Source organism: Centroberyx gerrardi, chromosome 6 (genome assembly GCF_048128805.1).
Source record: "Centroberyx gerrardi isolate f3 chromosome 6, fCenGer3.hap1.cur.20231027, whole genome shotgun sequence".
Lineage (NCBI taxonomy): Eukaryota > Metazoa > Chordata > Actinopteri > Beryciformes > Berycidae > Centroberyx > Centroberyx gerrardi.
Genome location: NC_136002.1, coordinates 25,839,862 through 25,862,400, shown reverse-complemented (window position 1 = coordinate 25,862,400; position 22,539 = coordinate 25,839,862). Strand labels below are relative to the sequence as shown.

The 22,539-nt window shown below is 44.6% G+C and overlaps 1 protein-coding gene across 1 annotated transcript in view; it reads right to left on the bottom strand.

Annotated features, from left to right (window-relative positions):
- Positions 1-22,539, bottom strand: part of LOC139931284 (rho guanine nucleotide exchange factor TIAM1-like) — a 53,835-nt gene that overhangs the window by 13,945 nt on the left and 17,351 nt on the right. Inside the window, exons 2-15 of the mRNA XM_071924757.2 lie at positions 14,122-14,213; positions 13,039-13,975; positions 11,289-11,745; positions 10,638-10,810; positions 10,085-10,309; positions 7,743-7,928; positions 6,080-6,226; positions 5,846-5,920; positions 5,190-5,360; positions 4,638-4,742; positions 4,030-4,111; positions 3,623-3,709; positions 1,790-2,002; positions 838-938 (exon numbers count right to left, since the gene is read on the bottom strand). Coding sequence (XP_071780858.2) covers positions 838-938; positions 1,790-2,002; positions 3,623-3,709; positions 4,030-4,111; positions 4,638-4,742; positions 5,190-5,360; positions 5,846-5,920; positions 6,080-6,226; positions 7,743-7,928; positions 10,085-10,309; positions 10,638-10,810; positions 11,289-11,745; positions 13,039-13,965 — 2,949 coding nt within the window. The 5' untranslated portion in view covers positions 13,966-13,975; positions 14,122-14,213. The remainder of the gene's footprint in view (positions 1-837; positions 939-1,789; positions 2,003-3,622; positions 3,710-4,029; positions 4,112-4,637; positions 4,743-5,189; positions 5,361-5,845; positions 5,921-6,079; positions 6,227-7,742; positions 7,929-10,084; positions 10,310-10,637; positions 10,811-11,288; positions 11,746-13,038; positions 13,976-14,121; positions 14,214-22,539) is intronic.

The window sequence follows — 22,539 nt, the reverse complement described above, 5'->3', positions numbered from 1 at the left end:
TAGTTTCACTCAACTCCTATTTTGTCGTGAGTTTTTCTATTTGTCCTGTTTGGTTGTCCCGGCCACTCCTGCTCTGTATTTTAATTGCATGTCTGTTAATTTATTTTCTGCAGAGTGAATAGGAATACGCCTCCATTAAACGATCTTAATCACCATACATAATCAAGCAATTAGAATGCAAGCTTAATCAAAGAGGCGTCCTCCTCTTAGCTCTTACATTCAAAGTGAATAATTTGCCTTGCCTCTAGTCAATGCTGTAGCCTGTCATACAAATACATGGAATACATTTCATTCAGCAATGTATTAGCGTACACAGGGGTTGCCAAAACTGACTTTATAAAGGTGTGTGAATCTTCCAAGAAAAAGGAAAGTGTGGTAACAGGTACAGATAGTCTAATACTGTATAATCAATCAGCTTTGCAATTCAAATGCATTGTGATCAGCCGTTTTGCAGCATGATGTCGAAACGAAATGCAGTTAAAACTGAAGTGGGTCATGGTGAAAGGCAGAGAAGATGCTGACAGATTTATAGCGAGGAGGTTGGGGTTAGCAACTGGATAATGTAAATATGGACGCTGCTCCGCTTTCATAAACAAGACTAAACGAGCCAGTGGCAGATGGTGGAAAGTGGCACAGCAAACTGTTCTTAAGTGCTCTCTTTATAATAACAGAGAGCCGAGGAGGATGCTGCGAAGGACAAGGACAAGGGCAGGAAACGAGGAGAGGAGCCATCAGACATGTTCCTAGAGACGGATGATATACTCTGGCGCACAGTGTGAGACTGAATCAAAACTCCTCTAACAAGAAAGATGTAATGAAATCACAATCATCTCTTACCTTCCTGCATTCGTCAGCCTCGCTGAAGAGCTCAGAGTCATCGTCCAGGCTGTCTCCTGAGCTCTCCAGCAGCAGTCCCACTCCGTCGTCCAGGATTTCCTCTGCACCACCACCGAAAAAAAAAAAATAATACGGACAAGCCATAATGAGCTTTTCCTCCAGCCGAATCTCACCATCATCCTCTAATCTAACGGCTTTCTAGGGCTGTTGTCTTCCGAGACGGGCCCAATTAATACCTCAGAGAAACTGTATGCGATTTATTTCACAAAATTTCACTGTGTGCCCTTTTGAAGCGGGGCATTTACAATGGAGAAATTTTGAGATGAACAAAGATGAACGAAACATTAAGTCTCTTTCACAGGCACTTCAAGGCGCACAACATAAAAAAAAAAACAAGCGAGAACGGCAAGCATGTCGTTCTTGCCTCGGTCATTTCACTTACAAATCCAGAGCATCGGAAAAAGGCTCATCTATGAAACTTAAGGCTGCACTAGGTGAGGTTTTTATGTAAAACTACACCTGTCTTATCGACCTAAATCACAAAGTGGGGCTGCAACAGAGAACAGCGTCCCATCCTCTAATTGAGACCCTGTGGATTCGCCCTATATGCCGAAATAAAAGTCTGGTGTCAGGAATGGACGCCGGTGAGAAATCTTCTCTACACACGGGAAGTGAAAAACAGATTAAAAAAAAAACGTCTCAGGCTCGGTTGGTAAACATGAGCGTGCTGTGTGCAGTTTACCGACTCGACCTTTTTTTCTAGGTATTGAATTTCTGATTTTTCAGTTTGACGTGCTGAAAAAACGAATCATCCACCTTATTTAAATGGACTATATTTGCCTGTAAGACTGTATTTGCAGAATTTTGACAGAATTTTACTGCAACAAGCCCAGCAGGCACCGCTCGCCCCCCCACCCCCCCACCCCACCCCACCCCCGTTTCCCTCCCTCACCTTGGCTCTGGGAGAAGATGTCAGTGTAGAGGTCTTCCTCTGCGTCCGAGCGGCGCGGCGGCAGGTAGCAGAGCAGACGGCGGTCCACGGACGGCAGCGTGTTGACGGTCAGGGCCAGCGAGGCCTGGGAGAACGCCGCCTTCATGTCGGAGAAGTTGAGGCTGTGCGAGTCCTTTCCGTTCAGCTGGAGTATTTCATCCCCCGCGTTTAGACCTGCAGAGCGGAACGCCATCAGTTACAATTCAATTTAGCGTCCGTCACGCCCGCCGCACCAAATAGTCTTAACAGTTTCTACTTCCCCTTAATACGCGAGACTGTAAGAGACTGTAATAATAATCAATCTCATTTTCAGCTTACATTAACTGACCATTTTAAAGCTAATTAAGATGATGAGAGCATGCGAGAGCGGGAAAAATCGCAATAAAGTTCAAGGAAAATTCCACCTTTGGATACTCTTACACCGTTATATATCATCAATTTGTAATGTTCAATGGATTCCAGGAGTTAGTTTGTGATGAAGTGTTGTAATTTCCCTCAACCTGCCTCATCTACTTCTTCTAATTCAGTTAGTGATTTCCTGCATTTCCCAGAATGCCTTTCGACAACCCCCAGAGAACGGGCGTGAACTTGTTGCATTCAGCTGTGGGTTATAACGTATAGGGGGAGAGAGCAATAGTGATAGCATTGTAAGAGCAAGAGAGCGAGTTTTTCCAGCTGAGAAAAAGAGAGAGTCGCAGCATTTACTCAAAACGCAACATGTTTTGTGGCTGCATTGCATTCTGGTCTATTGAGGCTACTGTCAGTGGAGAAATTGGTCTCTCTGCCTCTTCTATGATGGATTTCTCTCGGTATGATTGCTGAATGTCTGTGCAAAATGGCGAGTGTAGAAAGAAGCCCTCGCCCTTTGATTCTGAAGGGCTGAAACCTAAATGTGTACCGTTTCAGATGGATGAACATGTTTTTGCTATCACACCCCACTGTAGCTGCTCTGGAAATATAAATGTGATATGTTTGTGTAGGAAAAATACATCACCAAACAACAAAATGAGCCTAGAAATACAAAGCACATCACCGACAGCTATTTTTTTTAAGCGTTTAAAATGTTTTAGGGTAGATTTTTTTCCTTTAATTATTTTACAACAGATGCATCGTGTCTCCACATATGCTTTGGAATAACAATAATAATCCTTTCTGCTCATATATGGAGCGGAGTTCAGATTCATCTTCATCTCTTCTATTCTCTTTCAGTCCCATAAGCATGACCCACTTCTCTATGCCCTGTGAAATGTCAGCCGCCGAGACAGAGCAGGTTTCCCCCCCACAGGCTAGCACGGGCTCAGCCTGCAGCAACACCGTCTACTGCACCGCCGACACTACATGTGAGCCGCCTGAACGGATGCAATGTCAACTACCTCATGAGATCTCTGTATTATTCAACCGGGAGCACCAACACCGAGTCTGTTTCAGGGAGGTGGGACACTGAATAGCCTCCTTCACAAAGCCCACTGAGGGCGAGCGTGGTTAAGATTATAGTAATCAGCGTCCTTGAGGACCGCTGTGTTCTCCAAGACCCTTTCTACTGCTGAATAAACATGCACCGACGCACTTCTAAAGAGAAACAACAACACCATGTATTGACCTCCACATGAAAGAGACACATTTTTCAAATCGTATGAAAAGGCTCGCTCTTAAAAGACAGAATGGAAAACGGCTGACGGAAGTAATCCCAGAATCCTTTTCCCCGGCCGCATCTCATCAGTTCTATCAGTTCTAACAGACACAGACTGAGCTGTGGCTTGGAGTTCATTTGATTGGAAATGAAGGGTAATGAACCTTTGGCGAAGGCTAATCCTCCCGCCTTCACATCGGTGATGTAGAGCTGCTGCACTCCGTCCTCCTCCACCACCGAAATGGAGAAACCTGGAGGAGGAAAGGAGGAGAGGCAGAGACGAGAAAGAGGGGGGGAGAGAGGGAGAGAGGGAGAGAGAGCGAGCTCTTACATAAAACGCATCAGAGGTATTTTTGCAACACTGATGGGAATGTGTCTAAGAAAATGCAGGTCAGGTTAAAGTCGAAAGAATAACAATAATTAACCTCACAGCGCAACAAATGAAAACTTTGACATCGTCTTCATTGCCGCTTCTTAACTGAAAAGTCAATTATCTGAATGTGAAAACCCGTATGATATTGTAATCATCCATCCTTACAGAACAACAAAATATCATTTGAATTGATCGTACCGTAACCGATCATGCAGGATTCGTCACGGTCAAACTGGATGACTTTTGTTATTTTGGAACAGAGCTCAATTTCTTTGTAAAGCTGTGGAGGAGAGAAAAAAAAAATGAAGTTATTATATAAATCATGCAACAATGGCCTACTTTATTCATATTCTGGTGGGCGGGTTATTGACAGCATGGAAAGAGAGCGTTTATTTTCTGTATTCTAAGACTGCACAGCTCCAGGATAGTCATTATGCAGGATAGTCTATGACGCGTCTGAGTACATGATGCAAATACACAAGTCATTACAGATATTTTTCTATTATATTAAAGCTCTGCGTGGATATAGTTAGGTTTCGGCGCATGATGCAAGGCCGTTCTCTGGTGAAAACACATGGAATTGAATGGATAAAAATACAAACTTATTAATAATTCACGACACATGATGCTTTTTTGTCCTGCGGTTCTCTGCGTCTTGTGGTTCCTCACACATGCCCATGCTATTACTTGAAACCTGTCTTTGAGCTCGTAAAACCCCGCACGTCTGCATGAGTGCTTGTAAATATAAAAGTGGACCGGAGAGGGAGAGATAAGATAATCTTCAAGCGGCCGTTTCGAAGCCATACCAAGTCGCACACATCCTCCTCCGGTTTGGGTATGTAGAATTGCACTTGGTTTTCGATGAGGAATTTGAGCCGCAGATAGTGCTTGGTGGGATCGAGCTGGTGAGCCTGTGGGAATCGGGGCAAAAGACAGAAAGAGGATCGGTAATTTGAGACAATAAACTTCACAGCAGCTTAAGATAAACTCATTTTTGGCTGATGAAAATGAAGATCAACAAACAACACGTTACAGACTGTGAGATTAAATCAGACTATTCAGCGCTTAACCCTGCAACATAGCCTCGAAACAGTTTCGACAAGACATTCAATCCTTCCAAAACAAACAACTCAGACAATATTATTCTCAGTCATTTGACACTGCAAGTTGAAAGAATTTGACATTTTACGGATGATGATGTTCCAACCTGTCATATAACAAAACAGGCATTATATATCCAGTTAAATGATCTTGTAATTAGTCCTCTGCATATACAAGTAGGTTTGTCATATAAACATTAGTGGAGTGAAATGTGAGCCGCGGGTCGGGTCAGGTCATGTGAGGCGGGACTCTGTTACCTTGCAGATGGTTTCCAGGACACACAGTGCCGACTCCCCAGGCTGGATGATGGTTAGTACCGGCTGGTCATTTGGCAAACACACCCATGAAGGGGTGAGGTGGTCTGGGACCCAGATGTCACTTTCTGTGCTGGGCCGTGGAAGGCTTTTCACAGTTCCCTCATCACTTCTCTTGGAACAGAAAGACATAAAAAAAGGCTTATTCGGCCTGGAATCTCAGGATAGATTCATTTTTACTATATAAAAACTTTTTACCGCATATTTAGGATTGATTAAAATGGGTAATAATTCCACTGTTGTGATTTAATCACTTCCCTGAGGTAGTTCTCTACTGCTACCCCCCACTGAAACGACTGCCATCGATACATCAACAGCCCACTTGCAATGCATTTTCCAAGGAGTGTAGCTCATTATTCTACGTTTGCTTTAGAGGAGTGAAAGAAGCATTGGCAGCGACCTCTAATGTACATCCATATCCATCATGGTTGTAACCTCTGGGTATCTGCTCTGCTGCTTACTCATTATACAAGGAAGACTAATATTCAACTGACATCAACGTTGGCCAGAGATTTAGTTGAATAAATTCCAACTATTTTTTGACCTACACCTCAGTGTCAACTCGGTGCAAACTGTGAGAATGAATGATGCCTCCTTACCATGTGTTCCTTGGCAGGATCAACATATATGCCATCTACAGGCTTTTTCACTGGCTCCTCGCCATCAGCAAAGACCTGCAGGAAAAAGAGCAGGAGAAGTGGTCATTACTCACACGGAAACTTGGAGGAAAAAGGCTAAAAGGAGCAGGCAAGAGTATAAATACAAAGAAGGAAAAAAAGGGAATTCTGTTCAAATCACAGTCAGTTTATTTGAGAAGGGAGTTCCTTGCAGACCTGGTTGATACTGGGATGGGCTTTTGTCTTTTTCTTTGAGGTAGTGTCCAGACCCCAGAGGGAGGAGAACCTGCTCTTGCGCTTGCTGGAGGAGCGGGACATGGCCTGCGTGCGCCGCCTCACGCCGCTCTCCGTGCGAGCTGCCACCTGCAACACCAAAACGGCTCAATCAGCGCTCAAATGGACCGAACGTGACACAGAGGACACATCTGTTAGACCTCATTACACATTACATTATGCAGAACTATGGAGGCAGCTATTAATCAAGTCAAATTATATTTATATGGCACATTTCATACGGCAATATAACCTAAAGTGCTTTACAAACATGGTTAACAACAGTTGAGGGCCATGAAAAAGAAAGCCAACATAACCAGCATTGTTAAGGGACACAAGAACAGGAGAAGTAATGCTTATAAAGTGTAAAACGTATAAACGTATCTTCAACATGTCTGTATGTATGAAATATGTTGATCAAGAGGCGTTTTGCCTCTAGCAAGGCCGTCATTGTAAATGCGATTTTCTTCTTAATCGACTTGCCTGGTTAAATCAAATAAAAAATGTTCACGCAGGCCTCTGTGCGATAAATTGTTAAGATATAGATATAGAGCTGTCATGTCCATTTCACACATAGGCATCACACACATGCAGATTTTTACACAACATGGCATTTCTAGGCTAGTCCATCTGTGGAGAAGCAGGAGTAAAATGTCTTTAAAATATGCAGAATTAGGCAATGAAATAGCACTGTAAATGGACGAGAAAAGTGGCAGACCTTTCTCTTCACATCAAGTACGCTCTAAACTGAACCTCGGCACCCTCATTCTGTCTCTTTTTTTTGTTCCATCAACCTTTCTCAGCCCTTTTGGACATAGCGCTGATGCAGGTATTCATGGGAGTGGAGATGAGCAAATTAGAGAGAAGAGGAGCGAAAAGAGAAAGAGACGAAGGGAAGCAGAGAGCTGATGGAAAGTGTCTCTTTTGTCAAGCATCCCATCCTGCTATCTAGCTGCTCAAACACCCACTTGCTCCGCGGAGCCGCGTAGGCGGTGAGAAAATAAAGGACCTTACTGATCTGCCAACACTTCTCGAAAAAAAATCAAATAAATGTTATCTTGTGCTACCAAGTCTTTTAGTGCTCTGGAGTACAAATCCATCACCTCAGTGCTGCTGCGGGAGGCCAACTGAACTGAAACCCTCCCGAACAGGCGGCCCGCGCGAGGCCCGGGCTCCAAAATAGCACTCATCATGCGGAACCTGGTTTGACATCGCGCTTTTCAGTTTCTGAAATCAATTGCCCTGCCAGGAGAGACACCACCTGCATCCACTGATTCCAAGATGTATTTTGAGGGAGATGGAAGCATTTTTCTCTGGTTACAAGTAAGTAACTTGGAATATAAATAAATGGGCAGCAGGATCGTGGTTAAAGAGGCCGTCTTCTAACTGAAGGAGGAGTTGAAGTATACTTGAGCGAGACTCTGACCCCCTAACTAGCCGCTGATTGTGAGTTTCACTAGATAAGAGCATCAGCTAAATGCATGAAAATATAAATGTAAATAAACCCAAGATGTCATATACAGCAGCACAGCAGGACACCGCTAAGTAAAACCAGAATAATTGAGGGCGTTTAACCGAAATGAAGAAACAAAGAGGGGATAATTACCAGCGCGTGGAAGGAAGAGACAGAGAATATGCCCAGTCGGCCCATGGCCAGCTTGGTGGGGCGGGAGGCGAAGGCCAGGAGGCGCTTGGGGTTGGGCAGCTCTCCTCCCTGCAGGCTGGCCAGGTAGCACCTGAAGCGGAAGAGATCCATGTGAAACTGCTCCAGGTTCTGCTCCCACAAGAAGATCTGCAGGGACGAGAGGGACATAACAACACTTCCAGTTAACCGCTCGTCTTAAGAAAAATGCTTGAGCAGACGCAGCGGGGTTGCTAAAGCCGATATCACAGGATTGGGTGAATGCAACTCTCTCCCCAACAATGCCTTTTGTTTGCGACCTTCGGGCTAAGATGGAGCCTTCCCTCTGTTCCCCAGGAGCTATGTCACCAGCTTGCTCAAACTGTTGCCAACCTGCACTCTGCGCCTAATGGCTTGGTGTTTACAGGGGCAGTAGAGCAGGACATTGTGATTATTCATCGGGGCGTCCCCCTCCCAGTCACGGTCCTGCACTGGTCTTTGGAAGAGGCAGCTAGCGCCATGGCGGAGGGCTCTGTATCACTGCCAAGTAGCCCAGAGACGACAGAGAGACAATACTGCACATTCCACTGGCAGATAGAGGCTGGGAGCGTTTCAGCTTTCTAAGGAGCAGGCCTATTTCCATTCAGCTCTGCACAATGTGAAACCTGACACTGCCAAACGGCCCGCTCCAACCGGGCACTACCTAACTGACGGGACAAAGGCCATTTGATCTCGCTTTTCTGTAAACAGACCTATTAAAGACAATATGAGCTTTGCAATTAATTGAGAGAATGGCAGGCTGATCGACTGGTGCCAAGCTGCACGGCAGCTTCAAAAACACAACAAGCAATCTGGACAGCAAGAGGTGTGTAGCATCAGCAGCCCCTAGCGGGTGAAGCCTCTAGAGACGCTAAGTGAAGTCCTGTTGCTTAATCACAGTCCCTCTCCTCTCTGCTGCCCATCTCTGCTTCATGCTTCTTGCACGACAACTTAAAATATACCGATATTAAAATCCCCACCTATATGTTACACCTGTGATAAGGAGATTAACGAGTCGAGGTGCTGCCTCTAACAATGTCGCATCACTTGCTCAGTAGACTCTATTGCATTAAAAACTTTATGTTTCAGCCATGATGGCCTTCATCAGATCAATACATGCATACCTGTGATAAGGAGACAAGAAATAATGCAATGCTTGTTATTGTTACAATAGTTGTGGGCCTACATGAAAAAAAGGAGTGTTGTAACTAGTTTGCCCCTTCATATGGTCATGTGACCTGACCAGTGAATCTCCTATTCTTTACAGTTTTATTTCTACAGACGCTGGTCTCTAAACAGTCTAAGAGATAGGAAGATTAATGGTAAGAGGGAGAAAGAGAGAACCGGTTCCCACCGTGGCCCTGATGTAAAATTCCATGACTTTTCGTGACTTTGCATAACTAGGTCGAAAATACTTCCATGACCTAAAAATGTCATTCATCGTTCCTGGTTTGTTAATGTTGTGTTTCAGCTCAGAAAACTTCTAAATGGGTAAATAGGCTGGTTTCCACTACAGTTTGGATTGATGTTGAGAGAATCAGCCGAAAACCGTCATCTAATGCAATCATCTTGTCCTGAAATCCGTGATGACGACGTTGATGACGGCTTTTTGCGACAATGACGTAAAAGTAACATGAAGTGAAGTAAATATTCTGTCCCATGACAACATTTCAGTCAGTGTTATTTCATTCTGGTATTGACGAAAACATGACGAAACGAAAAAACACTGCAGCAGATGCTTTTCCGCATTTTTGAAAGTTTTTCCCGCTTATTCTACTATATTATAGTGATACCATTAAGAATTATCTCCTTGGCGTCTGTGTTTGACGGTATATTGATAAAGGTAAAGTTCCTGGTTAGTCAGATCTACAGTATAGTATGGTCACATGATGTTTTATTACCTTGAATGATTAGTGTTGAGTTCAAAGACATAAAAGGAGTCAAATGTTTAAATGTTACAAATGTAATCTACACTAAAAAGTGGTGCTAAAATCTTACGGAATTTAAAGGCTATTTTCATCAAAAGACTAAGACTATGATTAAATTTTAAAATGCTGTGAAAATTAACATTGAATGCAACGAATGTGTGAAACAAGTTGTAAAATATTTTCTGGTATAAATATTAAATCTCCTGATATTCCCTGACTTTCCCGGTCTGGAATACAACCCACACAGTTCCACAATATTCCCGAAATTCTCTGAACAGTGTGAACCGTGTGAGAGACAGAAGGCAGGAGGGACGAAGTGAGAGACAAAATAAAAGTGAGAAAGGAGTGGAATAACCCTACCTGATCCAGGATGGTCTTCCTCTTCTTGGTGTCGGTGACGGCAGACAGCTGCATGTCTCCCATCTTCTTCATCTTCTCGTCCATGTCGATCTTCTGCTCCAGCTTCTTCATCTCGGCGCGGAGCAGCCGCACCGTGTCGTCTCTGTGGTGCTGCCGGGCCACAGCGGCGGCACAAGCCGAGTGGATGGCTGTGATCCAGTTTTCCAGCTCTGTCTGGCTGCAGGTCTGCGTGGGGAAGGGAGGGCAGGGTTCAGAGGTCAAACAAGACAAGACAGGAAAGGTCTGGACGGGTCGATAAAATACCGACACCTTGACATTCAAAACATAAAACAAGAGAAAACCAGCTGCTTTGCCGTGGCTTTGTGGAGACATTTATTGAGTCGCTTCATTGCAAATAAAAAAGTATACAAATCAGGATTTAAAAAGACCATAAAATGAAATAAAATGAATATATAGACCATGGTAATGCTTTCCCTGCGGGGCATTTTCACTATTTCACAGACAGGATGATGAAAACCGAAGACGAACGGGTGAAATTTAAACATTCTCTTACCTGGAACAGGAAAGCGTCTCCCAGGGAGTTGCTGAGACAGAACACAAAATCCTTTTTGGGATGCTCTGGGACGGCCTGGACAATACTGTTCTCTGCCCAGATGGCATGCTTGGGAATACTGTTGTGGTCGATCCCTGAACGGCCATCGGTCTCATAGAAGAAAAGAGTGCAACCTGAGAAACCGAAACAATGAAAAAATATTGAATGTTGGTCTTGACAGGATAAAGCCTTGCTTGTCCCAGTCTCTAGGAAATGATAACAATGATAATCATGATAATAGAAAGTCAGATTTGTTTAAGCAATTTAATTCTGCTCTCCAGTGGCCAACATTAAGAAGTGCAGCATGGCTGAATTATCAAGGGGGGGAAGCATCATCAGCACTGATTTGATTTCAGGTCCAGTCAAGTGGCATAAGAATTGATAATGAGGTTTGTCTCATGCTTGAATTAAACCTTGCTTTGTTGAGCACTGTGGAGTAAATTAGATTGTATCTCCTTAGATTTTTTTTTACCTCCTCAAAAAGGCATATGGTTCAACAAAAAACTATACATCCAACAAATGAAAGCCCTACTGATTGTGTTGATTGTGTTGTTGAGGTACGGAATAAAGCAACAATGTGAATGTTATGGACAGATCCGGGGCACAACAAACCTTTCAGGGAAACCCAGTAACTCTTCCACTTGCGTCTAGTGGCCGACTCCACTTTCTTGTTCTTCTTATGGACAAGGAAGTTCTTGACGGCGAGCCTGCCGGCCTTGCGTACGGTCCCCTGGGCAACGCTGAGCAGCGGGTCGGACTGGTAGGCGGAGCTCATGGTGCTCTGCTCGTCGCTCAGGGCCGACCCCGCCTCCTCCAGGCTCTCCGTCTGGCAGGAGCTCATCTCCAGCTCCTGCCGGAAGTTCTCGTACACGCCCTGCACGCACTCGCTGGCCCCGCCGCCGCTGCTGCTGCCGCTGTCGCTGCCGGCGAACATGCTCCTGCCGGCCGCCGAGCACACGGAGAAGGAGGCCGACATGGTCTTGTAGCGTCTGGACTGGTGCTCCGCCTCCGCCGTCACCCCGTCGATGCCGCTGTCCTCATACTCGCTGCCTTCCCCGGCCGTGACGTCCTGCATCACGGCGAAAACACAAGACAGGTGAGGCGGCGCGGCGACCCCGGCTTCGTCTTCGGGACAAAACCAGACATTTCTACAAACAAAAATGTCCTACCTCGAGTGAAGACCGCACCGTCTCTGTAGACATACAGGATAGAGCTGCGCTTGTAAAGCAAACATGTTTTGAAGACTGTGCCTACTGTGGCCTACACAGAGGGTCCATGGGTTGATTAATCCTGAGGTTCTGCTTAAAATCATTTACTCCTAGAAAAGCTTCTGCTGTTACACGAGTGCACCCGGCCCTTGCTGTGGCACCGCAGGGTCTGCCCTCTCCTACCCACATGGCCCAAAGGCTCCTGAGAGATGAAGGGGGTAACGCCGAACCCGGTATCTCCATCTGGGTCACGTGACCAAATCATGCGCTCCAGAGCTCCATTCACCCGCGCTAACGGTGCCCCACAGTGACGGGGCCACCACACACGTTTTACTGTTACACTCTTCCACAGGCCTCCCCTCATTATCATGACAAAAGGCTGAGGCATTTCAAACGGGGAGTGACTTTAAGCTCTCCCCCCTCCGTCATCGCAGACTCCCTCTCCCAAGGAAAACAACAGATCCATCAGGAAACAACACGTCGCTCCCCTGGCACAAGCAGGCATGCATTCTTTTTACCCTTAATCTGTTTCGGGAGCTTATTATCTGCCTGGTGAATGCAGAAGAGGAAAAGCTCAGACACAATGGGGGGGAAAAATGAATGAGGAGAGCCGTCTTGGGAGATAGTCTTATTGAAGGTGATGCAACTAGACTACATTAAGATTCTGGGCAGCTTTTCATACTCCATCCAATAAAATTCGGTAGTTTTCTGCGAAGACCACAAAAGAACTGTGACACAGCTTGAGCATTTCAGGTCCCAGCTAACTTGGAGAATATCAAACTGGCGTGGAAAGACTGTTTACATATTCATGAAATTAATACACAGGAGGAAATACCCCCATTTTAATTTGTTCTGTTTTCTGTAAAATATGCCACATTTCACAGAAAACGATCACAGACGAGTTAGTGGTGTAAAAGCGAACTAGAATGTGAAGTAATGTATAGTTTTCTAGAATGTGTTTGGCTGTATGTATCATATAATTCCTTTAATGTATTGGGCTGCCAATTGTGTCTTTGCCATTTACCCCTTTCCATCAATGGAAATAAGCTTACCAGCTTTTATTGTGTTATCCTTGACAATTTCTGAAAACTCTACATGCTCTGGTTTCTTTTAACAGTCTAATAAATCAAATCAGAAGTGACTGTGCTTCCTACCTGTATAGTCTGCGCCCTCCTGCCCTGCATGCTGGCACACATGGCAGCCTGGTGACTGCTCAGGCCTTCAGACAGGCAGTGGGAGCGCCGGCAGGGAAGGGTGTAGGCGCCGTAGGTGTTCCCGTCCTCCTCCGACGGGGAGAGCATCTTATCGTCCTCGCCCTCCCTGATGGCCCTGCTGGCGTCGTGCCACTTGGCGTAGCGGCCGTGGGGCTGCCTGCGGGCCGGGCTCTTCTGGCTGTACAGCTCGTCCAGGGAGTTCGCCCGGTCGGCGGACTCCAGCACCTCCAGTCCCTGGGGGCTGGACTGCAGGTGGCCGTCGCAGTTGGTAAAGCCCCTCTCGTTGGCGGCGTCTATGATCTCCTCGGTGCTGGTCAGGTGCTCCTGGCTGAGGTCGGACAGCGAGAACTCCAGGCTGTCCTCGCGCCACATGTCGGCGGACTTGGACCTCTTCTTCTTGAAGCTGACGGTCTCCCTGGGACCGTCCCGGGTCTTCTGGAGGTAGGTCACCTCGCCTGTGTACGCGCCTCTGTCCTGCGCTTCCTGGGCGGCGGGGCCCGGTAGAGTTATATGCACGGCGTCCATGTGCACCGAGGGGTTGGCCAGGTCATTGTGGAAGGACACGGGCCGCAGGTTCATGGCCACGCGGTCCACCCATATGGGGCTGCCAAAGTCAGAGAGGACATTTGTCTCGTTGAAGGGCTCCAGGCCGTTGTCGGCCAGCGACTGCGGGATGCTGGGGGTGCTGCTGGAGCGCGTGCTTGTCTCAGAATTCCTGTGCTCTATTTTCCCTGACGAAGCATGGCGAGAGCGCCTGGACTGCTTGTTGGAGATGCGGAGAGAACGAGACATGTGCTTGCGTGACAAATGGCCACGTTCATTACCATAGAGGGCATGGTCCCCGTTCTGGCTCTCCACATTTCCCATGATTCAGAAGCTGAGCAGGAGAGGAGACATGGCTTAGCTGAGCTCACAAAGAAACATGAAATAAATACAGGAACATAACATGCAGGCAGTAGAGAAATGTGTCAGAAATCAAATGACATAAAACTGGAATAGGACTGTGCCTAAATATTACCCTACCTGCAGGATCGTAATGATTTTTCAGGCATTTTGATCGTCAGTGGATCTTCAGACGGTATGGTCCTGCAGCTACTGGGATGATCCACAAAGCTCTGAAAAGAGAGAGATATCCAGGTGAGAAATTGTTTCAAAATCATACTGTATATGCTTTTCATTGTGTCCACTGTTATAATTAAATAGCGGCTTGTGTTTCAGAGAATCTAAAATGAGAGAATCGCTCATCATGTAATGTGTGAGATAAAGAATCAAATCAATGACCACTAAGGTTGTTTTCTGTATGTGGTCCACCGTGCTCTTTCTCTCGCCCTTATGTAACACTCAAAAATAGTCTTATGTAAGGTTAGAATTGTTTGTTTTTTGACGAAGAGCCCCGTGTGGACTGACAAAAAAAATCTAGGAAAATGACCCATTGGACATAATTCAATCCAAACAGTTTGAATACAAGACAGCATAAAACCAAGATAAAGAGATAATCAGTTAAATATGTGTAACCTTTTGTCAAGTGGATCTCAGGTGGAGCATTAAGGGACTACCTGGCTAATACTGAGGAATATAAATGTAATACCATCTATTATTACTGCTTGAGACTTGTTCCTGAGAGGATTTTTAAACAAATGTTATGCATTGCGGTCCACACTCACTCATTTGTCCTAGAGTGTATGACCTACTGCATCATATGCCTATGACTTTTAATGACACTGTTTATTTTTTCACTGATGAACAATGACAGACATCTGAGTGTCTGCAGTATGTTAAGTGTGGCTGTCAGTTTAAATCACCATCTTCTTCACTGGAAACTGAATAGGCATTGGAATTCACATCGTTGTGTTAGTGCACTCAATTAAGATAATCTTTCAGTATTTCAGTGTTTAATTCAATTTCACAATGTTACTCTGCATGCAGATAATGCAGAGACTAGTCTGAGCACAGTGGCTGCGCTGCGAATTAAGGAAATGTGGAAGAAATGAGTATTCCTCTTTTTACTGTAACTCCATTACGACTTGTGTATCAATCCCCTCTTTATCAGACCTTAATAAAGTCCCAGTAGGGGATCGCAAAATCAAGCAGAGTTTGGCTGCAAATGACTTTGCCTAAAACGGCGTCATGCCTGGAGACAGAGGAGCTGAAGTAAGGAAAGCAGAGCGGTGGAGGAAATGTAATCTGACCCTGGTTTATGGTCTTCTTCTCCTTCTCCATCACCCACTTCCCCCAAAAGCCAGTTGTGATCAGGCCAGCTAGATAAACACCACTCTCACTGTGACAGAGGAACTGATCCACTCAGCCCCTTCCAGCATGCACAGGGGTTTGTGTGAAGTGGAGGGGAGGTAATGGCAATGAGTGGCGTGACAGCCTGAATGAACATGAGTTATTCAGAGCTGAAGTGAACCACACCGACCCGGGGGGCGGGGGGGGGGGGGGGGGGGGGGGGGTGTTCATAAGTTTGTGCCATATTGCACAAATAGACTGGATCTACCTGCCTTCGGGCTGGACAGCCTGTTTTCCTCTCAAAAAGGTCCTGTTCCATGCCTGGGACCATCAACAGATGGGACGGAAGATTAACCAACAGCGTTGCGGTTGTTGTTCCTCCTGATGTGCGCTCCCCTCCTTTTAGGACAGACCCTTTGGGTGGGGGGGAGCACTGTCTTTGCGTGTATAGTCGACGCAGATGAGTGGGAGCCCGGCCCGCTGCTGCTGCTGCATGCACTCAAGCTTACTGTGAAGAGGGGCGTTACATAAACTGGAGCTGACCCCGTTTTTCTGCCTTATGTTGCGCTCCTTCCCCTCTTCATTCTGCTCACTCATCACCCCTCTCAGGTACTGCAGTGCACAATGTTTGATGTTGAATCAAGTCCATTTCATTTTCAAATAACCCTGCAGTTTATTGCCTGTTTTATTCGCTCAGGTTTGACAAAGAAGAAGAAAAGAGAAGGAAAAAAAAAAGGAAAGTACAGAGGGAGAAGACGATGATGCAAATGCCACTGCACTCATTACAATAAACTCTGGATTCACTGAAGGACACAAACAGGCTTATAAAACGCTAGCAGAGACATTACACCAAGGGGTGCTTCCAGGCTTGTGTTTGTGCCCTTTCCCACACAATAGCCTTTATTTCCTGTAGATTTACAAATTTTCATGTGTGTAAGGAGAAAGTCTTGTGGCTGCAGATGTCGTCCCTGGGGGAAAACCCATGTCTGGTGTGTGTTAGCGGTGTTCACCACTCTGTTAGGCCTACAAGGCTTAAGAAAACTGTAAATGCACTGAAATACAGCTCTAAAGAATCTCTTTGACAGCTCTGATAGTCAGTGTTTACGGATGAAGTTTATGCTATTTATAGGAGGAAGAGCTTTAATATGTTGCAGGGCTGCAACTGTTAATGTTCTCAGTGGTTTCAATGTCAATATGATGTGAAATTGCCCAGAAATTAATTAGTAAGAGTCAAGCAGAGAGAAAGTAGAGGTGGGGGGATTAAGTAGCCTAATAGATGATGCAGTTTCCTAGTTGGTAGATTTAAGGCAGCTCACTGTAGTGCCTGGATCTTACATTACAACTTCATTTGTTCAGAGCCAGCTGGTTCTGAACCAGCTGGTCAACCCATCGGCCAATAAGAGCAAAAATACACGCCGATGCAAAATAGCCTATTAATTCTGCAACACTGCTGGAGTGTAATGTTAAGACATGCAACTAAACAACACTTTAATTGCAAATTTTATGTATTTCATTCTACCTTCACTTCACCAGGTTGATCCCATTTAGATTAAGAATTTCTTTTTCAAGGAAAACCCGGGCCAAGAAATCAGCATCAAGGCAAGCATAAAGGTTGCAGACCAAAACTATATAACAATGTACAAAGCCAGAATAGAGTTAAATGCAAACAGAAGAAAGTAAGCCAATGTACAAAATCAAATTATAGTCAAAACCACATAAAAGAGATATAACAAAGTAAAACTGTCTGTATAAGTCCACTCTGCCTGTATCAAATCAGCAGGTTCACTGGGTCAAAACTGATTCAAATCTTGACTAAACAAAGACAGCTCCTTATTGAATCTGCCACAAGATCCTTCATTATCAGTTTTTATCTTACAAACAGAGACCGACTCTTTCAACTTTAAAATCACTTTGCAGTAGGGCTGGGCGATAAATCGATGTTATCAATTAATTCGAATTTATGGTTTAGGACGATGTGTAAAAATGAAAATCGAGATTCACTTTAACCTGGGTAAACACGGCACAGATCGCTCTCTGTCAGTCAAGCCCCACCGATTCCCTGAGCTTCCGCAGTCGATAACAACGCCCACCGGGATTTCCCCTCAGACACAAACAGTATCAAGACGGCAGCACGCGCTTCTACAAGTGAGGAGCTCGTTTGGAAGTGGTTCGGTTTTGCAACGTCCGACGTCGAGCGAACCACTGTCCGTTGTAAAGTTTGTCTAAAGTCTGTGGCAACTAAAGGCAGCAGCGCGACAAATTTATTCCAGCATCTCCGACAGAGGCACGCAGCCGAGTGGGAGAAGTGTGTGGCACTGCGAGATGCACAAGCTAGCGGCAGCCCCCCAAACGGCTGCTAAAAAGCAGGTAACATTAGCAGCAGCATTTTTCTGTGGCATCCCATATGACAAGAAGGGGCCCCGGTGGAAAGACATTACAGATGCGCTGGTGTTTCATATGTTTTTCATACTCTTAGTTTGTTTTTAAGAAAGAAAATCAATTAAAATCGTAAATCGGGCGTAGGTGTGAAAAAATCGGAGAGACTTGGAGATGAGAAGTTCTGTTATCTTTATTGCTTGCAAGCAAGGCGCAATGCCCACCCAACGAGTGTGTGAGACAAAGAGCGAAACAATGACCTTTGTCCACCCTTCTTATAATCATGTAGTAGAATTAGTAGTAGTCATGAGAAGTCCGGCACATTCTTATACTCGAAAACATTCTACGATTAGGGTGCATCTGTGCAAGACAAAATCCAGTTCCAACCGGACATTCAAGGCCTTCTCTGGTCAGAACCTTTGTTTATCTCAAACTGGTGGAGAATGGAAAATTACTGAAGACAGACACAGTATTCAACTGAGAAATGGTATCATGCTTGATACATGATGAATAGAATGGCCAGGTTCCGGAGATGAAAGATTTCCAGTGCAAACAAGGACCAATTCAACTAGCCACTGTCTTACCTGTCTCAGGTCAGGTCAAAGGCATGAGAGATGTGCTGAACAGCAGTTTGTCAATTTCCACACAGAGATGAGCTCTCATAATAATACAAAGAGAGTACAGTACAGATATTAAAGACATATAGAACAGTATAATAGTGTAATTTCCTCCACATATATTTTTCATATGTTTTTCATACTATATCGCCCAGCCCTACTTTGCAGTGGGTTCCATGAAGAAGGAACTTTTGCCCAATTCAGTTCTGACATTAGGGACAGATAACAAAAACAATTCCTGTGAACGTAAACAGTGATTTCCGTTTTCAAGATTTTTGACACATAAGAACACAAATGGTTAGGAAGCAGACCCAGAATAGCCTTATTGACAAAAATGCACCAATGAATAAGTCTATCTATCAGCTCCATGACACGCAGAATCTAAAAGGAGGAAGCCATTGGGAGGAGGAATGAGAATATCAAACGCTGCCATAATCAAGTACTGGCATAAAAATGGCGGCAACCCGTTTCTTTATAGTTGCAAAAGAGAAACGTATAATCAACAGACATATGAGACAATACAGGATATTCTGGCGCATACAAGTGATACAAAATATGTCATTGTATTTCAGTTATCTGAACATTTGAATAGTTTAAAAATACCTTGATTCCACATGCACATGGATAATGAGGTTTCGCTGCATTTTCTAGAGCTGCAATGCTGCTGGTGCACTGACTCCATCACCAGCTCTTCTCTATTATTAATACATGAGGAAGAAATGCCAGGGTTGGGGAAAAGATGTTCCAGGGCACCAAATCCCCCGGAGCACGCGGTGGGCTCTTCTAGAAATACCGACTAACACACGCATCCAGAGCTTAGTATCATTCGTTATCTCCTCAACTACCTTCCTTCATTTACACTATTCTTAACGCAAATAAATAAATAAATAAACTGGAAATAAACAATTAGATTGGAAAATGCTGCCGGCAACATGGCGACGTGACAGAGTGAGGACCTAGGTAATTGGGTCACCTCTCATTTTCAAAGGGCTGCACAAGAGGGCGAAACAGCAGAACTCGCAGACATGCCATCCATTACAACTCCCTTAATGAAATACATAACCACAGTAGATTCCAGCCACCCACAGGTCTGAAAGAAGAATAGTTTTATTGTGAGTCAGACTGGCCACACGACGGCATCAGGAAGGCGTAGAAATTCACCGCGAGTCACGACTACGTGAGGTTGTAGGTCAGTACCTGGATCGAAAATAAAAGCATTCGGCTACTTCTAAACAAGCCTTAGATGGGCAAATCTCCACCTCATTCCATATGTTTCACATCTCCATACTGTATTAGGGCATAGCACGTTAATTTTGTAGTTACTACCAAGGGCCTATAAAGGAACAAGGCATGATATTTCCAATAAACTATAAAACTAAACTTTTCTTTTTCCCTTCTGGAGGAATCTAATTCAGAGGCCTTGAGGTGATTTGTTAAGAGTTCGGTGTTAAAACATGGCTGAAAGGTGTCACTCACCCAATCGCCTGTCTGATCTAGGCCTATAACGGTCTTAGGGTGAGACAGAAGTTATTGTTTTGTATCGGCGAAACAGAAGTTATTGTTCTGTATCGGTGAAACAGAAGTTATTGTTCTGTATCGGTGAAACAGAAGTTATTGTTCTGTATCGGCGAAACAGAAGTTATTGTTCTGTATCGGCGAAACAGAAGTTATTGCTCTGTATGAATGGTGTTACAAATTTAAAAAAGGGAAAAACATGAGTATAAACAGTTTTTGGGTGTCCCCATTGGAGAAACTCTGAAGTCATGGTAAGGAGGACTTTATAACAAAAGACTATCTAGAATTTATCTTTACTATCTACACAACAATATTGGAAAAGAAGCGTCACTGATTCTGATGTATGGCAGAACCAATGCGGTCCACAGCAGTGTCTGTGATATCTGAAACATGTAGCGGCTCGGATGTGTCAGTTGTTCACATTTCCACCCCATGCACCGTGGGATTTGGTCATCCCCGAAGTATGTGACAGGTAGATTTAAGGTCCTTTGTTATTACAGACCACTTAAAAGCCCAGCTTATATTTGACAAATACTCGGGCCTGTTGGGACAGGAGCGGGGCAAATATGTCCAAACCCCCACCTGCTCCTATTCCTCTTCTTCTTTAGATCCCCAAGGACAAAACTGTCAAGGTGCTTCTATCATTTGAGGAAATGAAATTCTTGCCCTACAGCCAAAATCTGACTTATGGACTTTCAATGCTTACTGAGAGAGGGAAACACCTGGCCACACATTCCAGCGTTCATGAGCTTATGTAAAAACACTACATTGAAATGCACTAGACAAATCTGAGGGGGCCGGAAACTAGTTGGTTGCATAACCCAGCAAAATCAGACGCATATTTTCAGGGAAGATAAAAGACACAAATTGGACTTGATACGATCTGATTCTTGATTTGGACTCTTTTATTGCATAGGGTCTAGCAAACACATTCCTATCATCCAACCTAACTACACTGGTGAAAGGCAAGAATGTACCGGGCCAACTAGTTACAAGCTCCAACACAAAACCCTGTAATCTGAACACTCCAGACTCTAGAGATAATAACACAGGTAGCTGTATGGAGGAGGGGGGGGGGGGGGGGGGGGGTTCTGCTGAAAGGGTGCAGTTCACATTTCCACACTGACATCAAGTCATATGCCTCTGTGTGAGTGGAAGAGCCAAATGTCCTATCTGTTGTTTTCATGACTCATTTTCTGCTCCCACGTGTGATCGAGTGTGTTTAGGATTCTATTAGGCCAGAGGGAAATTCGACATCAGCTCAGCTCGTTTTTTTTTGTTGCATCCTCTTTTCAAATGTTAAATGTTGGTGAGATGCATTGCTCCAGGATGGCATTTATTTAGAACGGGCATTCAGTGTCTCGCTCGATGAATGAAACAACTTTTTTCCTCCCCCGCCTTCATTTAGCAGACCGAAAACTGGACTATGGGCAACCGTCTTCAGCCAAAGAGAGTATTTTTCTGAATTTGATCTGTAACCCTAGAAACCCTGAATAAGAAACAGCTGGAAAGGGGGCTTTCAATGATAATGAAAGCAGCTTGAGTTGTCTCGAACAGCTTTGTGCCAAGTAGTGGCAGAGAATGTAATATGAAGCAATGGGCCAGTTAAATGTTCTGCAGCCACTGGAGCTTTTTGGCTGATCTAGCCAAGATTCATTCAGTCTAATTCATAATTTATCTGAAGAAGATGCAGCAAATGGAAAAAATAATATGTGCCCTACTGAATAGGCATATTGATATTAGTGCTAAAAATTCTACTGCCAGTGCTAATATCTTTATTAACAGAAGTGTCGCATTTTCAACAGACACAATGGATATGTATAGCAATGGTACTGCTGAGAGGCTGTCTATGTCAGTATACCTATACTGTATTATTAGTATCAGTAGTGAGATGAATTGAAGCCTGAGTGTGTCTGTGTGTAGTACGATATATGATGTATATGATCTAGTATGATGTATGTATAGAATGTGTAATATGTATATAATGTAGTAAATGATGCATATGAAGACATGACGTAGTATAGGATGTATATGATGTGTACATACAGTATACAATATATGTAGTATGTATATTTGATGTAGTATGGCATATGACATATGATGGCATGTTAAGCCCTTTGAGACTTCCTTGTGATAAAGGACTATATAAATAAACAAGACTAGACTAATAGTCATAGTAGAAGTAATATTACATGCAACCCTATAGGCCAAAGCGCGGCTTAAGCAACATATAGCAGCTGTGAACAATGGGGGGAATATCGAACCCATCCCACTGCAAACAAAAATAGACACACCAGCCGGCCTTAGCACCCAGTCATTTTCATTTGCTGCAGAATTGATTGCAGGTTCCAGAGGACGGCTGCAGAGGCTGGAGCTGTGACCCGTATGACCCCATCATGGAGGGCTCAGGTGGCTGCGTGCTACAGGACTTTGTTAATGTAGGGGAGCACCCCGAGAAGCATGCCAGCACATATCAGCCCCGAATAATGCCTGACATTACAGTTGGTGTGTGACCTAGTGTGACAGTCGTAATCAGAGGGAAAGGCAGATTGTTTTACTAGCCGGTGCTTTAGGCCGGTGGACGCTGCACACGATAAGCCATGTTCAGCTGTTCATTTGACCAGGAACACAAACAGTGTGTGAGCCAATATGGCTGAAGAGTTTAGTGAGATGAACCCTAATCTAGGTTATCAAGCACTGACAC